Source organism: Apis florea, unplaced genomic scaffold (genome assembly GCF_048593485.1).
Source record: "Apis florea isolate Af1SG1 unplaced genomic scaffold, ASM4859348v1 contig_3370_pilon, whole genome shotgun sequence".
Taxonomy (NCBI): domain Eukaryota; kingdom Metazoa; phylum Arthropoda; class Insecta; order Hymenoptera; family Apidae; genus Apis; species Apis florea.
The window spans coordinates 46,674-74,074 of NW_028256747.1; the positions used below are offsets into that span (position 1 = coordinate 46,674).

Here is a 27,401-nt window from a genome sequence, read left to right on the forward strand (position 1 = left end):
TACAATTTATTCCTCCTCCTTCATTCCTCCGTTTGACAAACTTTTTTTGAAGGTATTCCTTCTTCGAAGCGAAATAAAACATTTCATGTATCCGTTCGCGACACCTCGAGGAATATCGATTTTCGAAAGGAGATACGTTTAATACCTCACGGATTGAACGTATGAGGAGTAAGGTGGACGAAATGATGGCAAAATTGTGGAGGAAGCGCAATACTTGCCCGGTCGTGGGCCGCTCGTTCCTTCTTCGTCGGGCAACCGGTCGTCCCAACCTCCCAGTCGGTCTCTCTCGGTTTCTGCGGCGCGTTCGCCGTCACCGCCACCCTCCGGCACATGTTAACAGCACTTTAAAGTTTTATTAATAAGGATAAATCAGAGGCGCCCCGCGGATGAAGTTGTCGGTGCCACGGTCCAGCGCGTATAATCTGGCATCGGGAACACAGAGCGGCGCAGGGGCGGGATGGAGAGGGCCGAGAGGGCTCGGCAACACGTCGCTTTACGACCATTGCCCACAATGTCGTGTGCTCGCAACGCGACCTCACAGAGATATTTATCGTCCCGCTGCTGCCGCTCTGCCTCTGCCCTCCTCTCGTTCCTCGCTCTTTCTCCGCGGGGAGGACGCGACCTAACCCGCGATTTCCACCGGATTCGTTGAAAATCGACACTTCTGCCCGTGAATGAACTCCTCGCGTTGGCCTAGAAAACGAGAACGAGAAGCGGGCGGAAATTGTTTCATGTGATAATGATGATTTGACGAGACGTGAAAACGCGATCGATCGAAAATAATGTCGCGAGAAGTCGCGCGGAATCTTTCAATTTTCGCTTGGATGATCGAGCAGTCGGGTAAATAAGTTTTCGCGAGAAGAAAGGAGGAGGAATAATTATTTTATCATCGTCAAAGTAAATATGCTCAAGCGATGCATCGCGAATTCTTCTTATTTACCTCTTGAACTCGAAGAAGCTTCAGTTTATCGATTTATAAGAACCTGAACAATTTACAGATTGTGTACGCGTTTAACTGTTCGAGGCACAAAATTACCCATTATCCCTTAAAAAAAAAAAAAAAAAAAAATTAAAAGCAACATTAAATTTCATAATCACATCGATGGAGTTTCTAACTCGTAGATCGAATCGATCCGCGTTTCTCAAACTCGCGATTGTTGGAAAATACAAATGCTTTTCTCGTCCAATATCCTACGATTGTCAATTTCAATTTTTGTTTAAATCCATTCGTATCGAATATATATAAATAAATAATTAAAGAGATAAAAAAAAGCACAGAAAACTATAACAGAGTCGAAACGGTGTACAGCCTACGAGTTTTCGTTACGGAGTTTGAAATGGCTCGCCTCGCTTAGCCTAGAGGTTTCGCTCCCGCGAAAGAGCGTGTTACGCCGATAAAGCGAAATTCCTGCTGCTCTCGTAAAAATTCTTTCGAATAAATTCTCCGATATTATGCGACCGATAATTACGTACGACCACGGTTCTCCCAACTGGAGAGCCGAGGGAAAATTACGAGTTGCTCGCGACGGTAATTTCTTTCCCTCCTCCGGTTCTACGCGGCTATCGCCGAAACGGCTCTTGGCTTAACCGATTTTCCGCGATCCGCTTAAATCCTTGCGCGCGGATTATAACCGCGCGTCGATCCCGCGCGATAAGGATCGAGGAACGGGCGAACTGCCTCGCGGGGCCTGTTGCGCCCTGAGAACCGCGATTTCCCGCTTTCGTTTTAACCACGGAACGCGAGGAGGTGAAAGAACGCGATGTCGAGGAAGAACGCGGAAGAGCGTATCGGCGAGGCGAACGCTAAACGCTTCTAAATGCTTCTCGAATCGACGCGAATTAGCGTTGGAGCGCGACCAAACGAATGCGCTTCCGAGGTCTGGTGAAAATCGAACAATGCGAGCAACGAAATTAAACGGGTCGTCGTGCACGATGCCGGGAACGACGATGGACGACGAAAGCTTATCCGGGGCGCATTCCGAGCGAGAGAATCGCTCGTCGTCCCTTCTTTTGCTCGCGTTTTGCGTCGTTTGCTCTTTCAGAGAGAGAGAGAGATAGGGGGAAAGAGAGAGAAGGGGAGGGAGAGAAGAAAGAAAAAAGGAACGCGTGGCTAATTACGCAAGACCAGTATACCGGATTGAGGAGGGAGAGAGGGATGCAGGGAAAGAACGGATGAGGAGGTCGAAGAAATTCCAAGAAGCTGGAAGAACCGTAAAGATTTCAACGACCTCCACCTACCTCCGTGGCCACGGTCCTCCTTGGTCCTTGGAGAGCTGGTCGAGGAAAAGGGCGCGCAAGGTAGACACGAGAGAAATATCTTTTCAAAGAATATCTCGAAGAGGAGGAGGAAGAAAGGAGAGAAGAGTCGTCGCGGCCGGTGGCCCGCGTCCGGTAGAAACGGTAAACGGTGCACCGGCTTAAAGCCCGTGGAATTATCCTCCTGTAAACACCTACCTAATTAAGATTGGAACATTTTAACGTCCTGCTCGGGGACCCCAATAAACCGCCTAACGTACAGCCAGTTTGTTAGGCGCTTATGGGATCGTTTAATTAATATTGGCGTCGGACCAGCGCGGCCGGCTCGAACGACCGACCACCTCCGGCGCCTCCATGTCTTGCCCCTGTACACTTGCAACTTGCACCGTCTAACGTGTTCCAGGGACCAGCTTCCACCTTTCTCTTCCCCCATCTCATCTTTATCTCTTCCTTTATCTTCCCTCCTTTTCCACGCTTCTTTTTACTTTTTGACAGATTCGCTCCACCACCACCATCGCTCCTCTCCCAGCTCAAGCGCAAGCGCAAGTTTCACCAAGATCCATCCGCGATCGGAAAAATAAATTGAACGCGTCTCGAACGAGTTCTCTGTGCCTTCCAACCTTCGACCGTCCCCAATTCGCGATGAAATCCCTTCGTCGTATTATCGCGGTTTCTTTCTTCCTCGCGATCGTTCGAAGGGAAGAAACGCGCAAACTGGCAAGATCTGGACGAGAACGGGGCACGAGGAAGAGAAGAGAAGAGAGAACAAGGAACGGGCACGTTGCCGGCACACGGCACTCGGTTCTGCCTCTCTGGAAGGCGAGCAGGACGATTAATCACGGTCGCGTTTTGCGGTTTTGTCGCGCGTCACGACCCACGTGCGTTCCGCGGACCCCATTGTTCCGCGTCTAATCGTTCCAGGAACGGTGCCGAACGATCGTTCTTCGTGGGAGAGTTGGTTGACTCGCGTGCGCGCCGGTGTGTCCATTCACTCGCCGCGTCCATCGTGGACACAATCTCTCTCCTCGTCATTTTCTCCTCGTTCCTCTTTTACGATTCTTTCGTCGCGAAAGAAATTATCGCGCGCTAAATCGAATATCGAACAATGTCCCCAATGGATCGTTAGGATTTGGATCGCGTCGAGGGATAATAAATAATAAAGGCGCGAACGCGATGGTAATGGGAGTAAAACGGGGTTAAATCGAGCATCGCTGAAGCACAGGTGGGGAAGCACATCCTCTCCTCGACGGCGATGTATTCATTAAGCCGTAATAACCGCCATCGGCGATCGGCGGATGTCGGGCGAAATTGAATTACCACCGGAAGAATCCCGCGAGGAACGGGAGGAGCAAAAATGGCGCGTCTCGGAGAAACCGAGAAGAGAATTTAAAGTCCGAGGATACGAGGTTTGGTTGATACGCGGTCGGTTGGATAACTCCACGACCAATTTCGAAGGGGCCATTTTTCCCTCAAAGGGGAACGTGGACGGCAGCTGAAAATTACCCCGGTTGGACCACCCAGTCGGCTCAAAGCAGACCAATCTCTCGGCTATGGGCTAATCGAGAGTCGAGACGGGCCGGCCGGTGCGGGATGGTGGGGCTAATTGCAGCTCACCACCTTCCTACCACCCTCCAGAGGTCGACCTCTCTATTAAGAGACCTTTACGCGGTCTCCTCTCGCGCGCGCACGCACGCACGCACGCACGCACGCACACACATCCTCACCGACCTGCTCCTCTCCTCTCTGCCGCGTCACGTATTAAATTGGAGGGTGTAAGCGCGATCCTAAATTTTTTACTTAACCCCTGCCAACGAGTTTTCTCGAGGACCCTCGATCCTCCCCACCAGGCCGCCGCCGCCTCTATCCACCCCTCCGTTTATCCTTCGCCTCGTTTGCGATCACCGACGCTCTTCCTTCCACCCTTTATTCGTTCGTATATAGAAGGATCGAGGAAAATTTACGTTCGTCGCTCGAAGAAACTGGAGAACCAACCATGGATACGAAATGGATACGAATGTAAATATTTGTGCTTCGCTTGATTTTTTCAATCCATCGATAGATATTTTTTTTTTTTGTTGCGCTCCCTCCCTTCCCTTCCCTTTTTTTCCCTTCCTTCCTTTCTTGAACAGAATCGAGAAATTTGCGTGTACGCGTCAACGTACGTTTTACGACTTAAAAGCCCTCTAACCCAATCGTCGTAGTAGGTTGAATCGGAAACCGAGGGATCGAGCGAACGACCAGTTGTGAATCGTATCGAATCCCACTCCCCGGATACAATAACGGACGCGTTAATTTTCACGTTCCACGAACGGGCACGATCCATCAAAGGATGAGACGAGAAACGGGCGAGAGGTGTTGTCAAGGTGGAAAAAAGATTTCTCTTGACGAGGTTTATGGCTTCCGCTATCGCCGAAACGTGGCGAGCGTGTCGCGATACGGCGCGAGCCTTCTTCCTTCGACTTTATGGTTATGCGAAATTCCTCTCTCTCCCGTGTGGTCGTAAAACTATTTTATAGGAGATGTAGACACCGGTTGTTTATTGCTTGCACGACCTCTCCCGTGTACAAGGTCGAATTACAGCTAAAAGCCTGTGTTCTACACGACGCGATAATATACGAGGCCTCCTAACGTCTCGCCGATTTCCTCTTCTCCGTCTTCGCCGCGTCCACCGTTCACCGATCATTCTCCTCGATCACGCGCTCCAACTTTTTTACACCGCGATTCCTTTTGTTTCTAGTTTTTATACCGATTCTCGATACCGGAGACGCTCGACTTACCTTGGGGGGGGGGGGGGAGAGAAGGAAAAGAAAGAAAAAGAAAAAGAAAAAGAAAAAAAAAAAGCTTCGATCTCTTTGGTCCCTCGTTGCGTGCGCCGTTTCCCCGAGAAGAAGCAACGGATCCACGATCCATCCACGATTGAAACGATTGAAATCGAATTATTCAAAGATCGTGCGGTACGATTGTGAGGAGGTGGTGCACGGTTGTGGGAGAGTAACGAACGAGAATTCGGCCGGGGATACACGTTTTTTCTTTTTTATTCGCATTTCACGCTGCACAACAATATAAACTTTCGTCCATTCAGTCTTATTTACAGAAAACGCGGAGAACGCAAGCGCAAGGGGGGTGAAGGGTGGGGGGAGGAGAGGGAGAGGAGAGTAGGGGGAAATTGAGAGACAAGGGACAGACAATAAAGAGGCGGTGCGACGACAAAAAAGGTCGTCGACGCAAGCGAGAAAAGCGACGATCGTTTCGCTTGCCGCGAGCGAGTAAAGCGCGAAACGCTCGAAACGAACAAATTACTTGGAGATACTTGGAAAGCTTCGAACGAAACGAAACGAAACGAAACGAAACGTGTTACAAACGATCGAGCGCGTTTTTTTTTTTACTACGATCGAGCTAACAATCCAAACTACATTCGACAGCGCGACGCGTATATTACAAGTGTATCTATTATTATTATTATTATTATTATTATTATTATTATTATTATTATAACAAGTAGACAATTCGATTCGTTTTAACGGCACGTGTTGATGGTTTTCTTGACCAGACAAGTGTTGCAAGTGACCTCGCAACACCACCGGAATCTACACTCGCAACTGATCTTCTCCTTGACGACCCTCGTGTCGTATCCCCTGCCGCAACAGAGGAGCTCGCATCCATCCACTCCCTGACTGGTGGAGTTGCATCGTCGTCCCTGCGTACCCAGCGAGCCCGTTTTTCTGTTTGGCTTGCAGAAGTCGGGCGAGTCCTCGCTGTAAATCAGATCGAATCTGTCCGGCGGCTTGATGGTCGGCCCCTCGGTGATGAAGCTGTGCCCGTCGTTGCTCGGTATCACCTTGGCCGCGCCGTCGAACGACTCTTTCAGCCTGTTCCCCACGTCCCGGAACGGTGGCATTTTCCGCCAACATGTTCGAACCGTGCACGATCCGGAGAGACCGTGACACTTGCATTCCGTGCTCATGAACTCCCTGATGGCCTGTCGGTATATAGATAGAATAGGGCAAGAAGAAGAAGAAGAAGAAGAAGAAAAACGAAAGAAGTAGAGTGGGCCAACTAGGCTCTCGAATCTTGGGGGAGAAAGGGTTGAAAAGTTGCGTACCAAACGACCGGCGTTATTGTTGTGCAGCTTGACCAGAGTCTTGATGTCGCTGCGTTTTCGATAAGGAGCGTCCATGAAGTCTCGCGACTTCTTGAAGCCGAATTTCACGTTGTCGCCGCAACCACCCCATTCCCAGTCACCCTCGGTCGGCAAACTCTTCTCCATTTCGACGGTGCGGGTCAATTTGGCGAGCTTATTACCTGTGCCAAATTTGCGTTGATTCGCGAGAAACAAGAACAAGAACAATTGACACTTGCTCGTCGACGAGACGAACAAGAGAGGAAAAAAAGAACAAATATCGCGTTTTTAAAGAATTGGAAATACGAAGCGAAAAAAATGTTAACGCTTGTGCGTGACTACAAAACAATTATTGGCTAAGAAATAAATTTCATTGATTTCATTTCATTGAACGTTGTCAGATTTGGGGGAAAAAGTGTGGACGAATATTATAAAAAAAAAAAAAAAAAAAGAAAATGCACTACTTTACCTTTCGACGTCATCTTGTCGCAAGAGCATTCGACGAGATGTCCCATTGTGCAGGCTCTGGTGACCGCGTACGTTACTCCGGCCGCGGTGATGGCGTTCACGAAACCTGTCTCCCTGGTATCTGCAAGTATCGGATCGATTTCGAAATCGATTAGAGGTCTCTCGTCTCTTTACGACCCTGAGAAAATATCTATTCTCTCCGGCCGGATTATCGTCGTCCAAGTCTCGAGGAATGAAATCGGATTACGTTGAACGGCGGAGGGTAATTGCAAAGGGAAGATAAGTCGGTTAATCGAATATCCATCCGCTGAATGGGCGGAAACGGAATTTAATATAATTCGGTATAGAGAATATAGAGGAAGACTGTCTGGAAAGAAAACGGCCAGACTTTGGAAAGAAAAGAGCGTCCTCGAAGAAACGGGAGAATTTCACGGAGTTGCAGCAGCAAAAGTTGGTCGCGACAGGGTCGACATTTCGAAGTGGACGATCGTCGAAAGACGATCTGAAAAAGACTCTTGGGAAGAATTTCGGTGGCGTGTGTATTCGGTTTCACCTGTCACGTCTCCACTCCATCATTAAGCGGACAATGCACGCCGGAGTTCCACCCCTTTTCAAAACGGCAGATCACCACCGCCTCCGTCCAACGGTTCCCTGTCACCCATTGTCTCTCACCTGCCCGAGCATCCGGGTTTTGCAAATCCCTCCTCCCGACCACGTTTTTATTTCCGCGTATCCAGACCCCTCTCTCTCTCTCACCTCTCTCTCTCTCTCTCTCTCTCTCTCTCTCTCTCTCTCTCTCCTCTCCTCTCCTCTCCTCTCCTCTCCTCTCCTCCTCCCAAGTTTCCACGATCCACGATCTATCTAGGGAGGCAACGGCTCCTTTCTCGCGCGAGAACCGATATAATCTCGCGATTCCGCGCGGTCCGTTAACGGATTAACTTATAATCGGAAGCCGGAATGCGGGGCCAATTACCGATTCCTTTGGAGGCGCGGGCGCGGTATCGGCGCGCTCTCCGTCAAAGTATCGGGAGCGCGCGTATCTATCGGGAATCGGTGGAGTCGGGGGCACCCGATCGAATCGAACGGTGCGCTCTCGAAGCCGTTTCCACGCCGCGAGGCAATTATCCTTTTCGAACGTTTAAGCGAAAACCAGTCGCGAATACTAATGCCGCGCGGCACGAAATCTCGGAGGACATCGGGAAGAAAACGCGAGAGGAAACGCGGCGATGGAAACGGGAGGGGCGAGAGGAAAACGAGGAGGGGGAGAAAAGGGAAGAAACGGTGGCGGTGTGGTGGCTGGCTGATGGTTCGGTGTGCGCGCGAGGCTGGGAAGGGGGTTATACGCGTTAAGCTCGATTCGCCGTGGTTCCCATGGATTCCAGCCGGGTATCTTCGGCGCGGATCGACACGCGGACGGATGAACGAACGGACGAACGAACGGACGGACGGACGGACGGACGGACGGAACGAGAGGCAACCTGCCACCGCCCGCGTATCTTCCGATGCATCGCCTCACCTTTCAGTGCGTATTTAAACGATACGATAGTTTTATACGAGCGATCTGATATCGAGGTTGGAGAGCGAAAGGCCCTCTGCCTCGCTCTTGCCTCCGAGCTTGTATTCCCTCACCGTATTCCGCGTCTCCACTATACCTGCCTTTTGCCTCCAGTCCGCTCGATCTCGATCCCTCCGCTCCTCTCTCTCTCTCTCTCTCTCTCTCTCTCTCTCTCTCGCTCTCTTCTTCCGCCTCCTTGCCTTCCCTCGTTCGAGATCAGATTTTATGCAACAGAATCGTTGGTCGAATAATCTTTGTCTCCATTTCCGGATCCATTTTCTTGTTTTGTTTCAGAAAGAGCTCGGAGGATTATTCGGATCCTGCCTGCTGGATCGCGAACGAATCGGAAAGGACGCGATATTCGTGCGCGAAAGATGAAGCGAGCGTTCGTGGCGGAGAAAAGATAAAAGAAAAGCATCATGGAGGGCTGGTGGGAATGTTGGAGGCGAAGAGGAGCAAGCAAGCAGGTAATATAAATCACTTGGAATCAATTAGACACGAGGGATCGCGAGCCGATGATCTCGCAGTGCCGTGCTGCCAGGTGCACGGAGCGCCCATCGTCTCGGGTCGCCCCGACGGCTCAGCCAATTATCAGCATTCCGGGGCATTATCCTCGGAGCGAGACTTACGCCGTGTTTAATTGCGAGTGGTCGTCGTCGTTTTCTTCTTCTTCTCCTTCTCCTTCTCCTTCTTCTTCTCCTTCTCCTCCTCCTCCTCCTCCTCCTCCTTATATTCGCCTCTTCTCCCGGCTCCTCTTATTCTTGCGTCACTTCTGATTTTCGCGTTTACTCGCGAAGCATTTCGCCTCGTTCGAGAAGAACACCGTTCGATCCAACTTTTTCGAAGGTAGAGGAGAAAAGAGGAACGAAGGAGGGAACATGGTAGAATCTGAACATAGGGTCAATGGTAATTCCGAGTTCGCCGAGTGTCTGTCGCCGATTATATAAGGGTGACGAGGATTCATCGCGCGATACCACGCCGTATTTATACGACGAAAGGTTGCACACAGCAGCCGGTGTCCTTTTTTGCCACATCGATCGTTCAACGGGACATCGTTCCGTAATTCTTATCCACGGATCACGATGAAACGCATTCAACCGACCGCGTATCGACGCGCGTTCCCCATAAACGGATGACGTATCGAAGTTACGACCGATGCCCGATGAAACATCTTGAAACGCGCCTATATAACCGATATATATATATATAGATGGATACTAAAGCGAGCTAAGAGTATCGGTGGTGGAGGGGAAACAATTGCGAGGAACGAGATTTGTTGGTGGTATGAAAACCACCAGGGAGAAGAGGGAGATCGGCGGGGTGATCGATTGGACGGAATGGACACTGTGTGCTCGGCAGGTTTCGAGCGAAAAGTTGAATCGTGGTTCAACGCGACAAATCTCCGGCAATATCTCGGTCCTCGGTGATTAATCGATCCGATGGATTATGCAAGTGTGTAATTCGCGACGGTTCGCCGCCATTGTAGGAATTATGTCGCGGACACGAGGGATCGACGCGGGGAGATAGCATCGATCGGTCTCGCCGAGTGATTTGTTTCGCCGGGTCGCGATTTATCGCGTTGGATGCGCCGATCCGCGCGCAATAGATCGGCCCCCGTCTCTCGCCTCGCTTATATGCATATACGGCTCCCGCCTGTGTTTTGAATCGAATCGCCGTTGAGACCGGATGCCGCGCGTTTATACCCCCGCGTTTCAACGGGTTTCGCTCTAATTGCGGATGATGCCGCGATTACGGGGAGCGTGCGCGACGAGATGGAGAAACTCTGGGGCGAGGGGGAGGGAGGGAAAGGAAGACGGAGAGAGACAAGGGAGAAGATAAATCACCGGGATGCGTCCCGTAAATAAAGAGAAGAATATCGAATGAGAAAAGAGGCACGGCGTTTAGTTAACCCCCAGTGTGTATACCAGATCGTAGCGGAGAAACCTTTCCAATAAATACACGGGGAACGGACGCATGAATGCCGGCAAAAATCGCCCAATGACCAATTGCGGCAACGACCACTCGCCTTTTCCCGAGATTCCGTGGAATTTTTGAGCCGCGCATCGTATCACCGCTGGATTCTCTTCTCTCGCAGGAATTTCTCTCCTGTCTCCTGTCTCGCTCCTTTCCCCGGCCGACACCAGTCGTCCTTTCCGCGCGCACAGTCCAAGGAACTCCTCGAAGATACCGCGGTAATTACGGCGAATCTCTATCTCTATCCATCTCTCTCTCTCTCTCTCTCTCTCTCTCTCTCTCTCTCTCTCCTTCCATCCCTCCTTCCTTCTCCGTCCCTTTCTCGAGCGAGGATCTAGATCCTGGTGGAGGCGTTTCTTCGATCGTCTCGATCGATGGAAAGAAAATTGGGGAAGGGAAAATTGGCGAAAAGAGCGATGTTTGGAGGAACGGAGAAATGGGGCGAGGAACGGGCCAGGATGGGGGAGACGGCCCTGGGACGAGTGGAAGGTGGAAGAACGAGAAAGATAGGAGGCCAGAGAGGGTATGGAAGTTCTTCTCGTTTTCTTCTTCTTCTTCTTCTTCTTCTTTCTTCGGTGTTCTCCCTTCGCCAACGTAAAATCGACCGAGCATTCAAATGTCACCGGCGAACGGGCAGAGTCTAACAGAATAACAGATCTGTCCCGGTGTTCCGATCTCCTTTTCCTTCCCCTTGCCTTCTCTCTCTTCCTCGCCTCCTTTCACCCTTTCTCCGGCTACCGATCCAAGTTAAAGCCCACGGTAGCCGAGATACAATAAACGTACGGGACATTAAACTGTTTGCTATTGTCAACCCTTTGTGGGAAATACCGGCCTCGCGTCTTCTCCTCTTCTCCTTCGAGTACAGTCCCCTGGGAAAGTATCGATTCCGATTCCGATTCGGCCTCGCGAATCGATCGTGACTTGGTCCATATACTCTTGGAAGAGAATTTCGTTGGCAATTGGCAATTTAGGCACGATCGATCGTTCGATCGATGGATCGAGAGAAACGAAGAGATCGATAAGCGAATAATAAAAAAAATAGGTGGAATCTTTTTTTTTTTTTTTTTTTTTTTTTTTTTGTTACATTCGAAGTCGAATCGAGAACGCGGATCGGTATGTGCCCCGACGGTGGTGGTAAACTGGTGAACGGGACAATGGGGAAGCGTCAAGAATGAGAAAGGAGTGGACGATGACGGGGAGAAAGAGTGCTGTTCCGGCTGTCAGTAGACAGCCAGAGGCGTTACTTTAGTTACGGGCAATTTCGTTCGTAGGAACGGGTACTTGGCCGCGCTGGAAGCGAGAAAAATTAGGGTTTTCCCTATTCAACTGGAAGACACGCTTCTCTCGTAATCGACGCTCATGGCTCGTGTATTGTCGTTTCCTATGGCGAGGGTGCCGGGTATGCGGCCACCACCTCTCTGTTGGAGAGTCATGGATAAATTGTAAAAATGTTCTTCCCCGGACCCACCGCAGTCCCTCGTTTCCCCTCTGCGCCGTGTCAATCGGATCCCGGTACAATTGGTGAGGAACAATGAGAAGTAACGACTAAATTCGAGGAGAAACGTTGTCTTTCCAACGTCAATCGAAAGGAAAGGAAATTATTCGAGCGCACGATCGAGAGAGATAAGAATGAATACGATGCAACGTACGTAATTATTCGTAATTCTTGATGCTTTTATCTTATATTCAAGACAAAGACGAGATAAAGACAAAGATAATGGTCCGGATTATTGGTAGCAAATTCTGCTAATCGGTGCTGTGGTAACAAAGTATTGCATAGGCTTGAAAAGTGAATGTAACCTAGAAAGTCTGACAGGAAACGGTTGTGTGTCTGGCGTGAGGATCGTTAAAGATTTTATGCAAAAAAAAAAAAAAAATTACTCTTCCACGTAGTGGTAAATGGCTTAATCTATTTTTAATCTTAATTAAAAGGATAGAAAAAAAAATGAATAATGGAAAATGATAGTTGCCGTACAATTGAACAAGAAGTGTCTAGATTCAACGATCGGGGAGAAAATTTTGTCTCTATAGCTCGCGATGCACGAAATAAAAATGTCAACTTTCTCAAACTGCGCGAAGGTTTCTAAACGAGGAAGCGAGGCGGAGGAATCGAGAAAAGCCGATGTTAATAAACGAGCAACTCGAACGGTAAGCAACGACGTGTGTGGCAGACGTGTGTGTAGAGAGACGATGGTAAATGGACGAATGTCGAAAATGGTAAAGGTGAGAGGCGCGATGCGGTGTGCGTCCTCTGCGAACCGCATTAGTTAGCACCGAGTTCGCGAGGCGACAAAACACTTAGCGCCATGGCGCTAAATCGCTTTTAGCTCGCTCATTATCGTCCCGTTTCGTTTCGTTTCGTTTCGTTTCGTTTCGTTTCTTCTTGTCTCCATGTCGTGTCACAAACCTTCCCTCGGGGTCTTTCCTCGAGCTTCGAGAGAAAGGAGGTAGAGGCCAAAGAGAGCGTGTTGTTCGCGAAACGATTCGACTCGTTCCACGACGAGGCTAGGCCAGGAGACGAATGACACGAGAAAGGTAGATATACAACGAGACACACCTGGGGAGACCACCTTGGTCGATCGGCCAAGTCTTATTAAGCGGGGACCATTTTCTTTATTTCATTCATCGGGAGAAGGTTGATACTTTGAATATCACAAACTACCTCGTTGGTTGGTTCGATCAAGGGGGGGGGGGGAAGGAAGGAGGAGGAGAAGTACTCGATGGCTTATTCGCGAACAGGTTATTCGGATAATCGTTTACTTATCGCATCGATGAATCGACGAGTTTGAATTCACCTTCGTAAACGATTCCGACAAGAATCTCTCCGTGTTATTCGTGGATGAATCGAAATAGAACACGATAATTATCGTGGACGAAACATTGCGAAAACGAGGATCGAGCGGAATAATCGCGAAACGTAGGCTCGAGTTTATTAACGCGCCAAGGTGAGCTTCCTCGTTAGAGCCGAGAAACATCGACGAAAAGAATGTTTCCGAGGCAATCGGAATATACAAACATTCCTGTGCGCCGCGTACCGTGTACCGTGTACGTGTATCGGAGTCGCGAGAAACGAGAAAAGATTCGCGATTTCAGTGAAAAATTTTCCGTTATAACCGTGGTATTAATTTAAATAGGTATTAATCCTAATTGATAAGACGATTTCTCGAGAATCGGGTCGTTTACCCAACGTTTCGAACCTCTCGGCTCTCCGACGAGATCTCCGACGAGGATGGAGTAAAATCGTCCCGTATCCCGTATTCGACTCCGCCTCCCGATTCTTCGGCGAGAGGAAAGGAGAGGCAATTTGTTGATCGGAGGAGGCAGGTTTTAGTGAGATCCGTTTCCCTCCCGAGTAGCCGAGTAATACCTGGTGAACGGAATCCTGGTGAACGAAGAAAACCACTCTCTTAATTTGATCTCGGGACCCAGGGGCGCATGGTATCGAGACGAAGGATCCTCCGTTAGGGTCGCGGTGAATCCTCTCGGATACCGAACGAACGAACGAACGAACGAACGAATGCATCGTGGCTGCGCAATAAATTCCTTCCTCCTTTCCTTTCCCTTGGTAGCTCTTTCCACGGGTTTTTGACGCCCGTGTTCTTCTTATCGCGACACGCGGCACCCCTCAATTAAGAGGTGCTGCTCGTCCACCAATGTTCTACCAGTCTAACCTCGGATCTTTTCTCAACTTGGACCACACAGCGGGAGCTACCTGCGAGTCTAACCTATCGGCCAGATCGCGCCCATAAAAATTAAACGTCGCCAGATAAATAAACGTCAATCGAGAATTAAGATAGGCGCCGCCGGTAGCGTGCCTTCCTTCCTCGCCTTTCCTCTCTATGCTCGCCCGTTAGGAATTTTTCCTTGCTTCGATCCACGAAGGGAGGAGGGAGGAGGCAGGATCTACGAATAACCGAGCCGTTCGAGTACGTTCCCACCAACGTTTCCTTTTTTTTTCTTTTTCTTTTTCTTTTTTTTTCTTCGTCCGTTATCGACGCCTTCGATTCACCCCTCGGTCTCGATCTCGACGATCTCGACCTCCAATTACGATCCTTGTTTCTCTCTCTCTCTCTCTCTCTCTCTCTCTCTCTCTCTCTCTCTCTCTCTCTCTCTCTCTCTCTCTCTCTCTCTCTGGATGCGATTCGCGAGAGAAAAATCGAGCGAACATCGCCCCTTAACTTAACTTGAAAAATTCCATTTCAAATCAAATTTCGAAAAAAATCACTCGTGAATCTTTCTTTACTCGCATTGACTCGCGTTCCTTCGTTTGCGAATCTATTGCGTTTCGCGATGATACAAATGAAAATACGATCTTATCTCCTACGATCTATCCCTCGCTATAACAATAGAATATAATATAATATTATCGTTATGTATTCGTGTAACGGAATGCGCATGCACGCACGCACAATCGAGAGTCGAGAGTGGATTGGAAAAAAGTCGTGTATATATTTCTGGCCACGGACTTCCCAGGGCGAGCTGTCCTCGCCCGGGGTCGCAGATAAATGACTATGTCGAGGATTGTCACCCGAAACGACCGGTTAACACATCGCCGCCTCTGTCATCGATCCGCATCGTCCAATAATGCACCCAGGGGTTTGCGTACCTGCAGCTTCGACCTTCCCCCCCGTCCCATTTCGCTCCTGTTTCTCCCTTGTCGGTCGGAAAACGGTCGGAGAAAAACGGGAGCGGCTACCGGTCGGCTTGTAATCCGTGTCGACTGCGACCACCCCGTAATTACGACGCGTTTCGTGAACGCGCGCCGCCACGCGATTGCACGAATCGCAAAGAAATTTTTCGAGCGCGGTGAAAGCCCGAAAAAGTTGATCGTGTTCGACCGGGTTAATTTTACGATTTCTCGGGAAAGAAAATAATGCAATCGGACTTTGTCGTCTTTACGACGCTGTATCGTCTTTTACGGGATACGGGGGAAGCTCGTAAGTGCCAGGTGAAACGCAAATTAGATCCTGTTCCCTGCCTGCCGAGCCTCTCCCCTGCCTCTCGGCCACGGTAGTTCCACCAGATATTAACCTGGCTCGACGCGTCTCCGTGTGCGGCATCGAAACTCGATTTAGCGAATTCCATTTCGTGGCAAGAACATCGCGGCCAGCAAATATCGCCCCGTGAGAGTTAATTAACCCGTTGCCCGCTGCTCTCGGCTCCTCTCGAGCGAGGGCGCCTATACCGGGCATAAAATCCGGGTATCGTATTATATATCGTATCTCGGCAATCTTAGAGGGAGCGAACACCGATTGTCAGGCATCGCCGACAGTGTCGGGTATAATTCGATCATCGATCGTCTCTTCCAGCAGCTATTCCTCGTAGCTCGGGCTTTTGCTCGACGAATCGCGTCGAAGGGTCGGGAATCACGAACGATCGATACGATCGATCGTATAATCTTTTCGATGGAGGATGGAGGGGAAGCGGAGGGCGGAAAGGGAGAGGAGTGGGGAGGGGGGGGGGGGGACACGCGGTCCTCGAGGACGGTCTCTCCCTAGAAATGAAGCCTTTAATTAAGGGAACATATTGCCACTAATATCCGACGAACAGTGTCAATCTGTCAGGCTACCAAAAGGTACCGATCTGATAGCGAGGACTAGAGAGCAGTTCGGCCTATTGGACACGCTGTCTTCGATTTAGTTGTCGTGCTCGATCACCCGAAATTAATACATCGGACGGGTAACTAAGCGAGCCACGCGGACAGGTTCGCTCTCCTCTCCTCTCCTCTCGTCTCTCCTCTCGAATGCGCACGCTAACTCAACCGCGTGAGAATTTTTCTTCGGACACGGGCCTCCTCGACCCTGCCCGCCCCCTTCAATTTGTTCCATTTACCTCGGCAACCGTTCACGCGCTCTATCTTCATGGTTGTCTAAATGCCACGGAATCCTACGATCATCCTCACCGAATTCTTTCCCTCGCCGATCGCGTATCTCGATGATAACGCCTGAGAAGAAGTTCCACGAAACGAATGTTCATCGTTACACGATGAAATTCGTACGAGTAAAGAAATCGAGAGTTCGAGATCTGCGGCTTGAAACTTGAAACGATCGTGGATCTTTAGAAATTCCAAAACTTTACGTAATTATGTATTATCGTTTCTCCGTTCAAATTTAACGTACAATCGAAATTATTGTATTACGTGAAATTTAGCTCTGATCTAATCGAGATCGTGTTGTTTCGCGCACACGTTTCGCGTTAACTCGAGTTTTTTTTTAATTCAGCATAAAACAGCTGTGTGATAAAGTATCATTATTATTATTATTAAATTGGAAACTGTTTACCGAAACGGAAGTCGAAGAAGAAGAAAAAGAAGAAGAAGAAGAAGAAGAAGAAGAAGAAATTACCGAAGAAATCTTTATGGATTTCGAGGAGCAGGATAAACGTTTATCGTGACAATTCTGACGTGTGCGTAAATAATTTATTTGATTAATGGAACGGGGAGTTACGCAATCGTCTCGACAAAAACCGCTCGTCCAGACGGCTTTCCCTCGGTCGAGATAGCCTCATCGAGGTTAATTTGAAAGTAATGGCGCGTGTTCGACGGTAAATTCGTGTAATCGAGCATCGACTCGAGTCTCGTCCTGGATAGAGCGATTGACGTTAACCCCTTGGGTACCGATTTAATTTGAAAACATTTCATTAAACACACCAAAGCCGAGTTTAAAACAGCGTGCGAGTTTAAATTTAAATTCGAACACCGCTTCTTAATTGAATTTAAAGAAAGGATCGGCGACTTTCGAAACTCGAATTACTACTCCGCCACTTACCGCGTAACAAGATCTTCCTGAGGGATCTCCTGATCGTGGTACAATTCCATCTGCGATTTCGAAATTGATATTGGCATTCTTTGGTCCCGACCTGAACCCCTCTCGCGATCTCTTTCAGCAGCGAAGGCTCTTTGCGACAGATGTCCGCCATCTTGCCCCTCAACCTTCTAGTCTTCTTGCAGATAAGCATCGGATCCATCACCACCTGATTTCCAACGGTCCTGCAAATCGAAGGGGGATCAAGGATCGATCAAGAAACAACAGGGAACAACAACAACAACAACAACAACAACAACAATAATAATATAAAACGGTGCAAGATTTTATTTTCTTCGAAAAGAAATCGGGTGTACCTGTGTCGAGAAGGGGACAAACCGATCGTAAAGTACCAAAAGTACAAAAGGGGAGGGGGGAGGAGTGGAGGGAGGAGGGTGAGGGAGGGGGAGGTAGTACAAACGCGGAAAGTCAAACGCACCGAGGCCATTACGATAATTAAATCTCCATTGTGTACGCATCGTGGCAAGTTGTATACCAGAGACGGGACACGGTCTACGGGGACGAGTAAAGAACAAGCCAGAAACGGAGAGAGAGGACGAAGAGAGAGCGAGAGAGGGGCAAAAAGAAAAGGTGAATCGAGGAGAATCACGGACAGTGGGAACTGCGACTTCTCTCCTTCGGGACCGGAAAGAAGAGTAGCAAGAACGAGAAACGAAGATGGAGGCAAGATTAAGGGGAGGGAGAGGATTGGACGTAAAAAATTGAGGAAAGAAGAGAAGAGAAGAGAAGAGAGAGAGAGAGAGAGAGAGAGAGAGAGAGAAACGGGAATATAAGAAGCAAGGAATACGAAGGAAGAAAACGTTCGCCTCGAGAGAGGATGCGAAGGGTGGAAAGAAGGAGTGGAGAGTCCGAACGACCTTCGTTACGAAACGTTAATTAAGATCATTAGTTCTGCGTCGGTAGGATGCCGGGGCGCGTACACGACGGCCTCTCGGGAATGCAACGACCTTAATGGCAATAATTCCGTTAAGGACGGTTGCTCGCGCCCGTGTAAGTACGTCGCTGGTGCATCGATGCCTCCCCTCCCCGCTTTTCGTTCCGCACGGATCGGGAGGAAAAAAGGACGAGGTAATACGACCGGGCGAAGGAACGGTCGTGCACCGGTGACATCGTCATTTGGACTTTGGATTCCAACCTCGGACGACGACTATAACACCGGGGACAAGAACGTTGGATGCGAGGACAAGAATTCTCGAGAAACCCGCGAACCGGAGAGATCGAAATGCTCTCCCTCTCTTCGAGGGATGCGGGTAGGCAGGGAGCCGGTCGCCATCTCCCCCTCGCTTCCCCGAGAAAAAAAGGTAAACGCTGCTCTCCTTCCCGAGCAAAATATGGCGCATGTTGCGTCTCGCGGGACGATCCCTGGCAGGGAACAACCGAAGCAAGAACTTCATTCGCTTTCCACGATATTCTTATTCCTGTCCGCTCGATACGCCATAACGGAACGCGCCACCTTCCCCTCCTCCCGACCTCATCACCCCCCGAACCGGAACCGTCGCTCGGGAGAATCGAGCGAAAATTCTTCCCCGTCCGAAAATTCGCGTTGCGAAGGAACGTGCGAGTGTAACTGGTGTGGCCTGATTTTCGAAGAAAAAAAATATCCTACTTCTAATATCCAGGAGAAGGGGGAATTGAACAACTGGTAGACGGATTAGCCGGAATTGGCGCGGCGTCGTCGCGCGATTTCCCGCGAATCCGCGGCGAACGCGACAAAAGAGAGTGGCGCGCGCGCGCGCATTCGGATAATGGACGGTCGGCATAGATATAAACGGCCGACTTTTCCGAGAAGACGAAACTTTATGACACAACTTTCCGTGACGACGAGCATTCGTCAAACGTCTTATCGTTGCGCTGACAAACTGAGAGAAGGAACACCAACCACTCTTACTCGCCTTTCTAAAAATAGCTCGACATCACTCGCGGGAAGGATATAACTTGTTCGCCTTCGAAACGAAAGGCGAAACGTTGGCATTTGTCGGAGAATCGCGAATGTTCCTAATCACCCGGATAATACGAGGAACGTGGTCGATCTTTCTCTCCTGACTTTCTCGACACGTTCGCGAGAAAGAAACATCGATTTCCGGACGTTTAGCGGAACATTTTCCTCGATGATTGACGCCGATGATGACGCCGGCCGGGTGGCGGGAGAAGGAGAAGAGGAGTGAGGGAGGGAGAGAGAGAGAGAGAGAGTGATGGAATCCCCGCTGCGTGACACTGTCCTGACATTTACAGTTCAAAGGATCGCAGGCAAAGAATATTTGCGCTACTTCGTTAACGACCGCGCACCTAACCTCCCAAAGTCAAATAAACTGAAAGATCGCGGCCTGTCGATACATCTTTTCCCTGTTGCGCGAATAACGTTACGACGTTATTAATGCAAACACATCGGGTCGTTTGACGAGGCGGCGGGTATCGGTTCGTTTTCCCTGTGCTCCGGCTATTAATATCGCATATGCTCTTGCTCTTGCGTTAGTTTAGAGGAATTGGCGTGGTCAAGAACCGAGCGGCTAGCGTTTCCGCGTAATTTATTTTCGCGATGATCGATGATCGGCTCGAGGATGATCGAGACCCTCGAGGTGGAAAGATAAGGAGGAATCGGCGGCCCTCGAGGAATCGGAGCAAGAGGAGCGAGAGGAAGGGGAGCGAAGGATGGAAAGGATCCGCGCGAGGATAGAGCAGGAGGAGGGAAGGGGTTGTCCTCGCGTACGCGGAGGCAAGAAAAGAAACGGAGGATGGACACGTCGTCGTCGTCTTCGTCGGTCGTTGTCGTCGTCGTCGTCGTCGTCGTCGTTGTCGTCGTGGTCGTGGACGTCGTGGTCGTCGCGAACGAAAAGCGTGGAGAGGCCGGTTAGGGCGGTCGACTTATTTATTGCCTCATTAGACGCACTCCTGCTCGAAGGCAGCTCCACGCTGTCTGCTCGGATAGACAGTGACGAGAGAGGCACAACGTTGCTCCGGCCACGTCCTCTCCGATGTTTGTTCGCGGTCGATTCGTGAGAGTCGGAAAGGGAGAGGACGACTCTCGATAGAGAGTATCAGAAAAAGAGAACGGGCCCGTCCTCCGATTGCCGAAAGGAGTCCGAAGGAGAAGAAGGAACGGAACGAGGTACCCCACGAACGGAGGTAGGAGGAGAAACAGCAGAAGAAGAACGATCGTTGGGTCCACCGGTGAATTCTTCGAATATCTCTCACCGTCCGAACGAGACCCTCGAGGATAGGAAGAAAACACGACGGAAGTTGGGAACTTCGCCTTCGAGGACACGGAGAGTAGATAGGGGATAATCCTACTCTCGAGGAAAAAAATAAAGGAGAAGCGAAAGATATAGGGAGAGATAAATAAAATAAAAGGTGTGATATTAGTATAGCGAACGGAAGTAGAAAGTCACAACAGCTCGTGTCGGCTGGATATGCGCGCTTCCAATCTAAATCATTTTCTTATTGCTCGACGACACGAGTGAAGGCACGAGACACGGCCGCGCGGCGCAACGATGGAATAGAAAGAGGAAGAGAGAGCAGAGCGAGCAAAGAGACCGCGCTCCTCCATCCCATCCCTGGTGGAGCAAACTGGTGGATCGAAACCAGCGCTCTAGCTTCTCGTTCCAATTTCTCGAGCCAATACGAAATTCCATACGAATCGCTAAGTGATGGTGACTAAGAATAGAAGTGTCTGTGGAAACATGATCGGGATTAATGATAGCCGAAGGAAATCGAAGGAAAGGAGGAAAAAATTGAGAGTCGAGTTTGTTGCGCGCGTGTGTGAAACGAAAGGGTTAACTGGGTCGAAGAATGCCCGAACAACAAATTGGTGGCAAGGGTTAACCGAGTCTAGGTCGCGTTTCGTCGATCGGTTCTCTCGAGAATCTCGAGGAATTCGTGGCGCGGGATCGTCTTTCTTCTTTCTCTCGAACTCCTCTCCCGAGGATCGAGAGAGGCGAAGAAACGTGTCTCTCGCACAACGTGTCTCGACGCGCAATCGACGTTAAACTCGGCGTCGAAAAAAAAAAAAAAAAAAAAAAAAAAGAAAGCGTAACGCTTAACGAATTATTCGTGGCACGCGATTAAATGAAATCGCGATCTCCGAATCTGCGAAGGCTAATAAAATTAGAGTAAGGTTGGATAACAAGGGGAAAGGGTCTTAAAATTCCATACATAACGGCTACGTGGCGCGCACGCCATCGAAACAATTTCGAATTCTTCTGGTTGAGCGTCTAGCTAGTCGGGAAACGCGACTACGCCCCCGTCCTAACATTCCACAAAAATCGATTCTATGCTTTTGCTCGTACGGGACACGCGTTCCACTCGCGTTAAACTACCACTCGGAGGAGGAGGGGGAGGGGGAGGGAGGGACAGCTTGTCCCTATAACTTTTATCGTCTGCCACGTACGTATCCGTCCGTGAAGAGCAACAGCTTTAGACTAATCGCTCGTTACGTCGTCTGAACGCGCGTCCGCCATTAGCCAAGCAAAACGAAACGCTTCGTGACGCCACGAATCCGATAAATCTCCGACAATTCGAATGATCTCACGTGGATCCATGTGGCGCGCGGCCTTCGAAAAGAAAGAAGGAGAATCGCGTTGGCGCGATTGTGACACGTACGGTTAGCGTAATTAATTTCGTGGCAGAAAATGGAAAAGGAACGAGAGGAATCGCCGCGCCGTTAACACCCGGCAGGAGGAAATTACGATTTTACGATTCGTCCTTTCTCCACGCGTTTACGAGAATTGTCATCGTAAACTGTCGGAATGTGGCGTAATTACAGAACGACCGAACCCAATCGTCTCTACGACTATGATCATTGTTAAACGGCCATTTGTGAAGTGAACGTTTTTCTTTTTTTTTTTTCTTTTTCCTTCTCTCTCTCTCTCTCTCTCTCTCTCTCTCTCTCTCTCTTTGAACGCGATCATCTGCGCACAAGAGAAAGGAAGAAAATTTATCTATGGTCTTTATTTTTTTTCATACGATTGTATCCATTTTTTGCTATCTAATACCTAAAAGAATTCTTAATTTTTTTTCTTCTTTTCTCTTTTTTTTATTTAACGCGAGATAAGAAAATACACAGCAGCATACACGCTTACGCGAAGAAGTGAAAAAAAAATATCGAACAGGAGTGACGCGAGAAAGAAAAATAACGCTTGCGTTCCGTTAAAAGTAATTTCAAGAATCGACGAGAAAAAGTAAACGTCAATTTGTTGAAACTATGTCAGTTTCTCGAGGTTTGCATCGCTTGTATCCTTGTTGTATACACGAACGAGAATCGTTAAGAGAGGAGATGGATATTTCTTACGACTATTAAATTATTATAAATGGCAAATCAAATTTTAAATCGTAAATTATAATTCGCGGGGAACGCGGTTCGCGGTCCTATCAACTGTGAGATTCCTAGGTGTCCTCGGTTTAAGAATCGCTACCGCACACCCATCAGATTAGACAAAGAACGTATCATTTGTTCTCGGTACGCGTATGTTTCAGTGTCCTCCGCAGAATCTCGGTAATGTTGTTCGTTAGGCGATAAATCAGGGTCGGACAAAATTATTTCTGTCGTACAAGTTGGGGGATCGTGATGTCGCGCTCGAGAAAGTTGAGAACTAAATTTATCGTTTCGCCTTCCTACGAAACTGACCCTGGACAAACCACCGCCGCACATCGAGAGTAATCCTCCTCTCGTTTGTTCGTCGAATCGCGAATCAACGGCAAGGATCGGCTCGTGGCTGCGTGAGCGGATACGGGAGGGGCGTGCGGACCATTCGTTGGAAACGAATTTTCCTTGTTTACATTGGCATCCCCCCGCGCTTCCATCCTCTACCCCTCCCTTCGTGAAACGAAAAGGTTTCGAGCTTTTACGGCCGCAAATAGACAAACCGGCGCAAGAAGAGGGTACACTAATCCTCGGCGAAACTTGGAGAGAAGCGTCCGCGACGAAAATAAGCATTACGAGCGGAGGCTGACCGAAATACGGCCGGTATCGGGAGCAAACATCCACTTTGAACCGCGGTTTACGACTCCGGCCGCTTGTAGTTGCTGCAGCCAGCCAAGAAGGAAGCGTATACCGTCGCCGCCGCCGCCGCCGTTAACGCAATTCGGCAGGTTGCGATGCGCGGTTGCTTGTGCAACACGATGCAGGCATCCTTGTCGAGGTTTGGCGGGCGAAGGGGAGGAGGGAGGGAGAGGGGAGGGAGAGACATATTGTCGAGTATCGGTTGGCCGCGGGGCCCGATAAAAGCCGTGCACGGACCTCGCGTCACACGCGTGCCTCTTATGATTATGATTGTAGCACCGCGGGAAAGAAAGAGAGAGGCCAGGTAAGATAGAGTGCATCGGGTGGGAGTATCGGGTTGTCCAACCAGCGAGAAGGTAGCCGTGGACTGCCCACCGCGGCTCATTGGCCGACTTTGCGACCCGACCGAACGCTATCGTATTATCGGCAACTGCTCGTTACGATACCGCGTCGTCGATCGCCGATCTTTGAACACCTTTTTCTTATCCACGGCCCGTTTGTGCCCGTTCGTTCGCCAATGATTCGATTCGATTCCTCGAACGATAAGAAAGATAACGACTTAAGGCACGTACATACGTACGTAAACACGCATACATGGTCGATCTCGATCGTTTCGTTAGCGGTCTAGGTCGCGACGATCAATTAGCGAGCGCGGCACGCTTCTACACCTAGGCTAGAAAGAATTAAACGAGCGAATCACCGTGTCAACGATACACGATGCCCAATTAAATGGAACGGAATGGTCGACGCGCATGATGGCGAGAGCGCAAGGACGCGGAACGAGCGGGATGGACGGGAAGAGAAACGTTTAAGAATGTTGGAGCCGAATCTACTGGTCCCTCGATTTTTCTGTTTCGAGACGACGACGATGACGACGACGACGACGACGACGACGACGACTACGGGTCGCGGTCTGGTTCGTCCCAGAGACGAAGAGGGATCGCGCTCGCAGGGAGAAGGAGGCGAGGGGCTGCTGCCGACTTACAAATTATACGCGCTCAACGAGATTTACGGGTGACGCTTCGAGCGAGACCATTGTCCATCCTCGCTCGTTTCTTTACCTCTTTACTCCTCGACTCGGTCGTCTTTGTCCACCTTTGGATCCCGCTGCTCCGCGTGTCTCTCCGCGCTACCGTGAAACGCGGCGTGGAACCGAGAGGGAGAGTGCTCGAGAACCGAAGGCGAGAGTGAGCGAGGGAACGGTGAATAGTATTCCTCGCGACAAAATCGAGGAATCTCGATCGAGAATCCGGTTCCGATCGAGTAATCGGCTCTCGATTCCAACGAACGAACGAACGAACGAAAGGGAGAACGAAAACGCGTAGATGGACGAAACGCTTCCTCGCGAGCCTTCCTTTTTGGCCCGTGCAACTCGAGATTCTCGAGCGGAGAGCGTCTCGACGAGAGAGAGAGAGAGAGAGAGAGAAGAAAAAGATGCGGGATAGGAGAAAAGTTGGAAACGCCCGTGACTCCGCGAACACATTCCTCGGAACCTACTTAAATACCTGTTAAATACCTGTCGTCGAAACAAACCACGAACCTTCTAATGTATTTATCAAACACTCCGTCGTGTGGACGTCGTGGACAGGTAAGAGAGCAAGGTGCGACGGTACAGTGTCGACTACGCGCAGAAATCCCTTTTAAATCGTTGACAAATATTTGCTCGACCTTAGGAGAGACCATCACCATTCGCCACCTTCGCGGTAACTATACTTTCGAATTTCAAAGCGAGCAAGCCTAATCTTTTTCCCTAATCTATCTCTCTTATCGTGGTCCCTTTTCAACAAAAAAAAGGAGAAAATTTCCCAGAAATTCTCTCCCAGAAATCGTCGATGTTTGGACGTCGATCATCTGGGAAACACGAAATTGAAAACGTTGGACAAGTTCGAGCGAGCATATGTACAAAAGAAGATGCGGAGATTTCGCGAGATGACACGTTTCTGGATGTTGGTACCTTGGTAGGTAGGTTGGCAGGACAGCGATAACGGTCTATCGTCGTACAAACATTTACATAATAAACTGGAGTACACACGGTGCACTCGAGCTACCGAATAATTTACCGTCGTTCGAGATATCTCGCGGAGTACGTAACGCGATTACGAGATACGCGTCACGCGCCAGTTACGAATTCGCGATGTAACGCGATGATGAGACTACTCTCCTCCTTTCTTTCCTTCGCTCGGTCTACGAGGACGACGCGTTACACATACGTTATGCATACGTGGATTTCGAGGCACGAAAGGGGCACGAACCTCTCCTCTCGGCTGTCAATCTGCCGAGGTTCCAGCCTCGAGGAGGAGGAGGAGGAGGAGGAGGAGGAAGTCGAGATTTCCCGGTAACGGTAACGAGCAATTTAAGCGAATCGAAATGAAACCGTAAATCTCGGGACAGGTCTTACTTACCAGAGCGCGAGCAACTACCAAAGGTGGATTTATGGCGTCATTAATCATTCCGCGTGCGCGTAACGTGCCGCGTAATTGATAACCCAGATGACGTACTTCAGAACTGGAGCACTCGTTAGTTCGTCACGTTTGGAAAGTACTGACGTTAACCGCTCGCGGAGTGCAACTATTTTTCACATAATTACCTACATAAAAGTGTAACGCGTTTGATTACTCTCTTTCCCTCCCTCCCTCCCTCTACTCCCTCTCATTGTGGCGAAGAAAACTGCGAGAAGAGAGAGCGCAATTGCTCGAGACGCGTGATCAAAGAATTCTCGATTCTCGAATGCTCGTAAAAAGTCGCTCGCAATTAACGAAAAAGTACCTTCCCCCCCCCCCCCTCTCTCTCGACTTAATCGTCAAATCGAGGATAAAAAGGGTGCAATTTGATATCGGATAAACGAGAGTGTATACGTACCAGAAAGAGCCGGCGATGGGGGTAACGAGAAGGAGGCAGATCGCCACGAGAACGAGGCGCATCTCCATCCCCTCCGCCCCTCGATGGTGTAACTTCGACAATTGCCGATCTCTTTCCTTCTCTGAAGGCCGTCTGTGTTGTCCCCTCGATCGAAAGACGACGGAAGACGAATTCGTTCTCGACCGGGGCGTCGAAGCTTGGAAAATCGTGCCGGTATCGGAATGTCGTGTCTGTGTTTTCACACACACCGTGCCGTAACGCCACTACGAGAGATTTCTGACCTAGGAAACCGGCGAAAAAATTGGACGACTTGGATGAACGCGTGACGTGTCGATATCTCGGTAACGCGTCGCGATCTCGGCTCGCGCGTTCTCCTTGGAAAAAAAATTATTCCGGACGATCCTTTTCCCCGATCTCGAAGGAGAAATTCTTTATCGAGCACCCGATCTCCTCGACCGTCCACTCTCGACTACTTTCTCGTATCTGGTCTTCGCTTCTGCCGACACTTCACCGAACCACGATCGTTTTCTTCTTCTTCTTCGGCTAAGTTGCAGCCCTCTTCTTCCTCTTCCTCCTCCGTCTGTTTCTCGGCTTCTTTCTTCTCCAGCTCTTCGAGAGTACACCGCGATCAAAGCGAAAGAGCCTCTTTGAGATACACGAACGGATACAAATATTGACCGCGCGAAATCCTCATGATCTCTTTCCGGGCCACTGGGAAACCATGAAAAAACAATCAAATTTTCTCGTTTGCTTTGACTGACGGCGAATGTAATCTTTTGGGCACGCAAATGGTCCTTATCACGATCGAGAAATTCCCGGAAGAGAAACCCTCCGCTTCCGGTCTCTTTAACTAGATATCCCCCACCACCCCTTCACTCCGCTTCTTCCCTCTTCGTTTCGTTTACTTCCACTCGATCGCGCTACTTCTCTTTCGCCTATCCTTTCCACTTCTCTTCTCTTCTCTTCTCTTCTCGTCTCGTCTCGTCTCGTCTCGTCTCGTCTCGTCTCGTCTCTTCTCTTCTCTTCTCTTCTCTTCTCTTCTCTTCTCTCCTCTCCTCTCGCTTCCAACTTTTCCAACCTATATTCTTTCGTAATTCTGTGTGAATCTGCCACCTTTTTTTCCTTTCGTACTCCCTCGTACGTTCGCCTCGATGAAAAACACGAAAGATGAGACACGATCAGAATCTAGGAAGCTGCTATTTCCTTCCGGCGGGGACAAAAACGCGTCGCGTTCCTGCCAGAACTACGTCACCACGAACTTTGAGTGTTGCCTTACCCCCACCAGAAATGTACTAAGGAGTAGAGAAGACAGCCCCACCATTCACCTTCATCTGCTTCTTTCTCTTCTTC

General features: G+C 49.6%; 1 protein-coding gene across 1 annotated transcript; it reads right to left on the reverse strand.

Moving 5' to 3' along the window:
- Nucleotides 1-5,265: 5,265 nt before the first annotated feature.
- On the reverse strand, nt 5,266-27,401 carry LOC100872323 (protein Wnt-6). The gene is made up of 5 exons (XM_086912287.1): nt 26,052-27,401; nt 17,141-17,361; nt 6,846-6,965; nt 6,359-6,558; nt 5,266-6,235 (listed from the first exon to the last, which is right to left on the reverse strand). The coding sequence occupies exons 1-5, from the start codon at nt 26,117-26,119 to the stop codon at nt 5,774-5,776; spliced, it is 1,071 nt and encodes a 356-aa protein (XP_086768413.1). The 5' UTR covers nt 26,120-27,401; the 3' UTR covers nt 5,266-5,773.

What these genes read in the sequence shown, in the direction of transcription:
- LOC100872323 (XM_086912287.1), bottom strand. Translation starts at nt 26,119, where the DNA reads ATGGAGATGCGCCTCGTTCTCGTGGCGATCTGCCTCCTTCTCGTTACC. An exon ending in CAGGAAGATCTTGTTACGCG is followed by an intron (nt 6,966 to 17,140) that starts GTAAGTGGCGGA and finishes CGATACTTGCAG; the next exon opens with ATACCAGGGAGACAGGTTTC. An exon ending in ACAATAACGCCGGTCGTTTG is followed by an intron (nt 6,236 to 6,358) that starts GTACGCAACTTT and finishes ATATACCGACAG; the next exon opens with GCCATCAGGGAGTTCATGAG.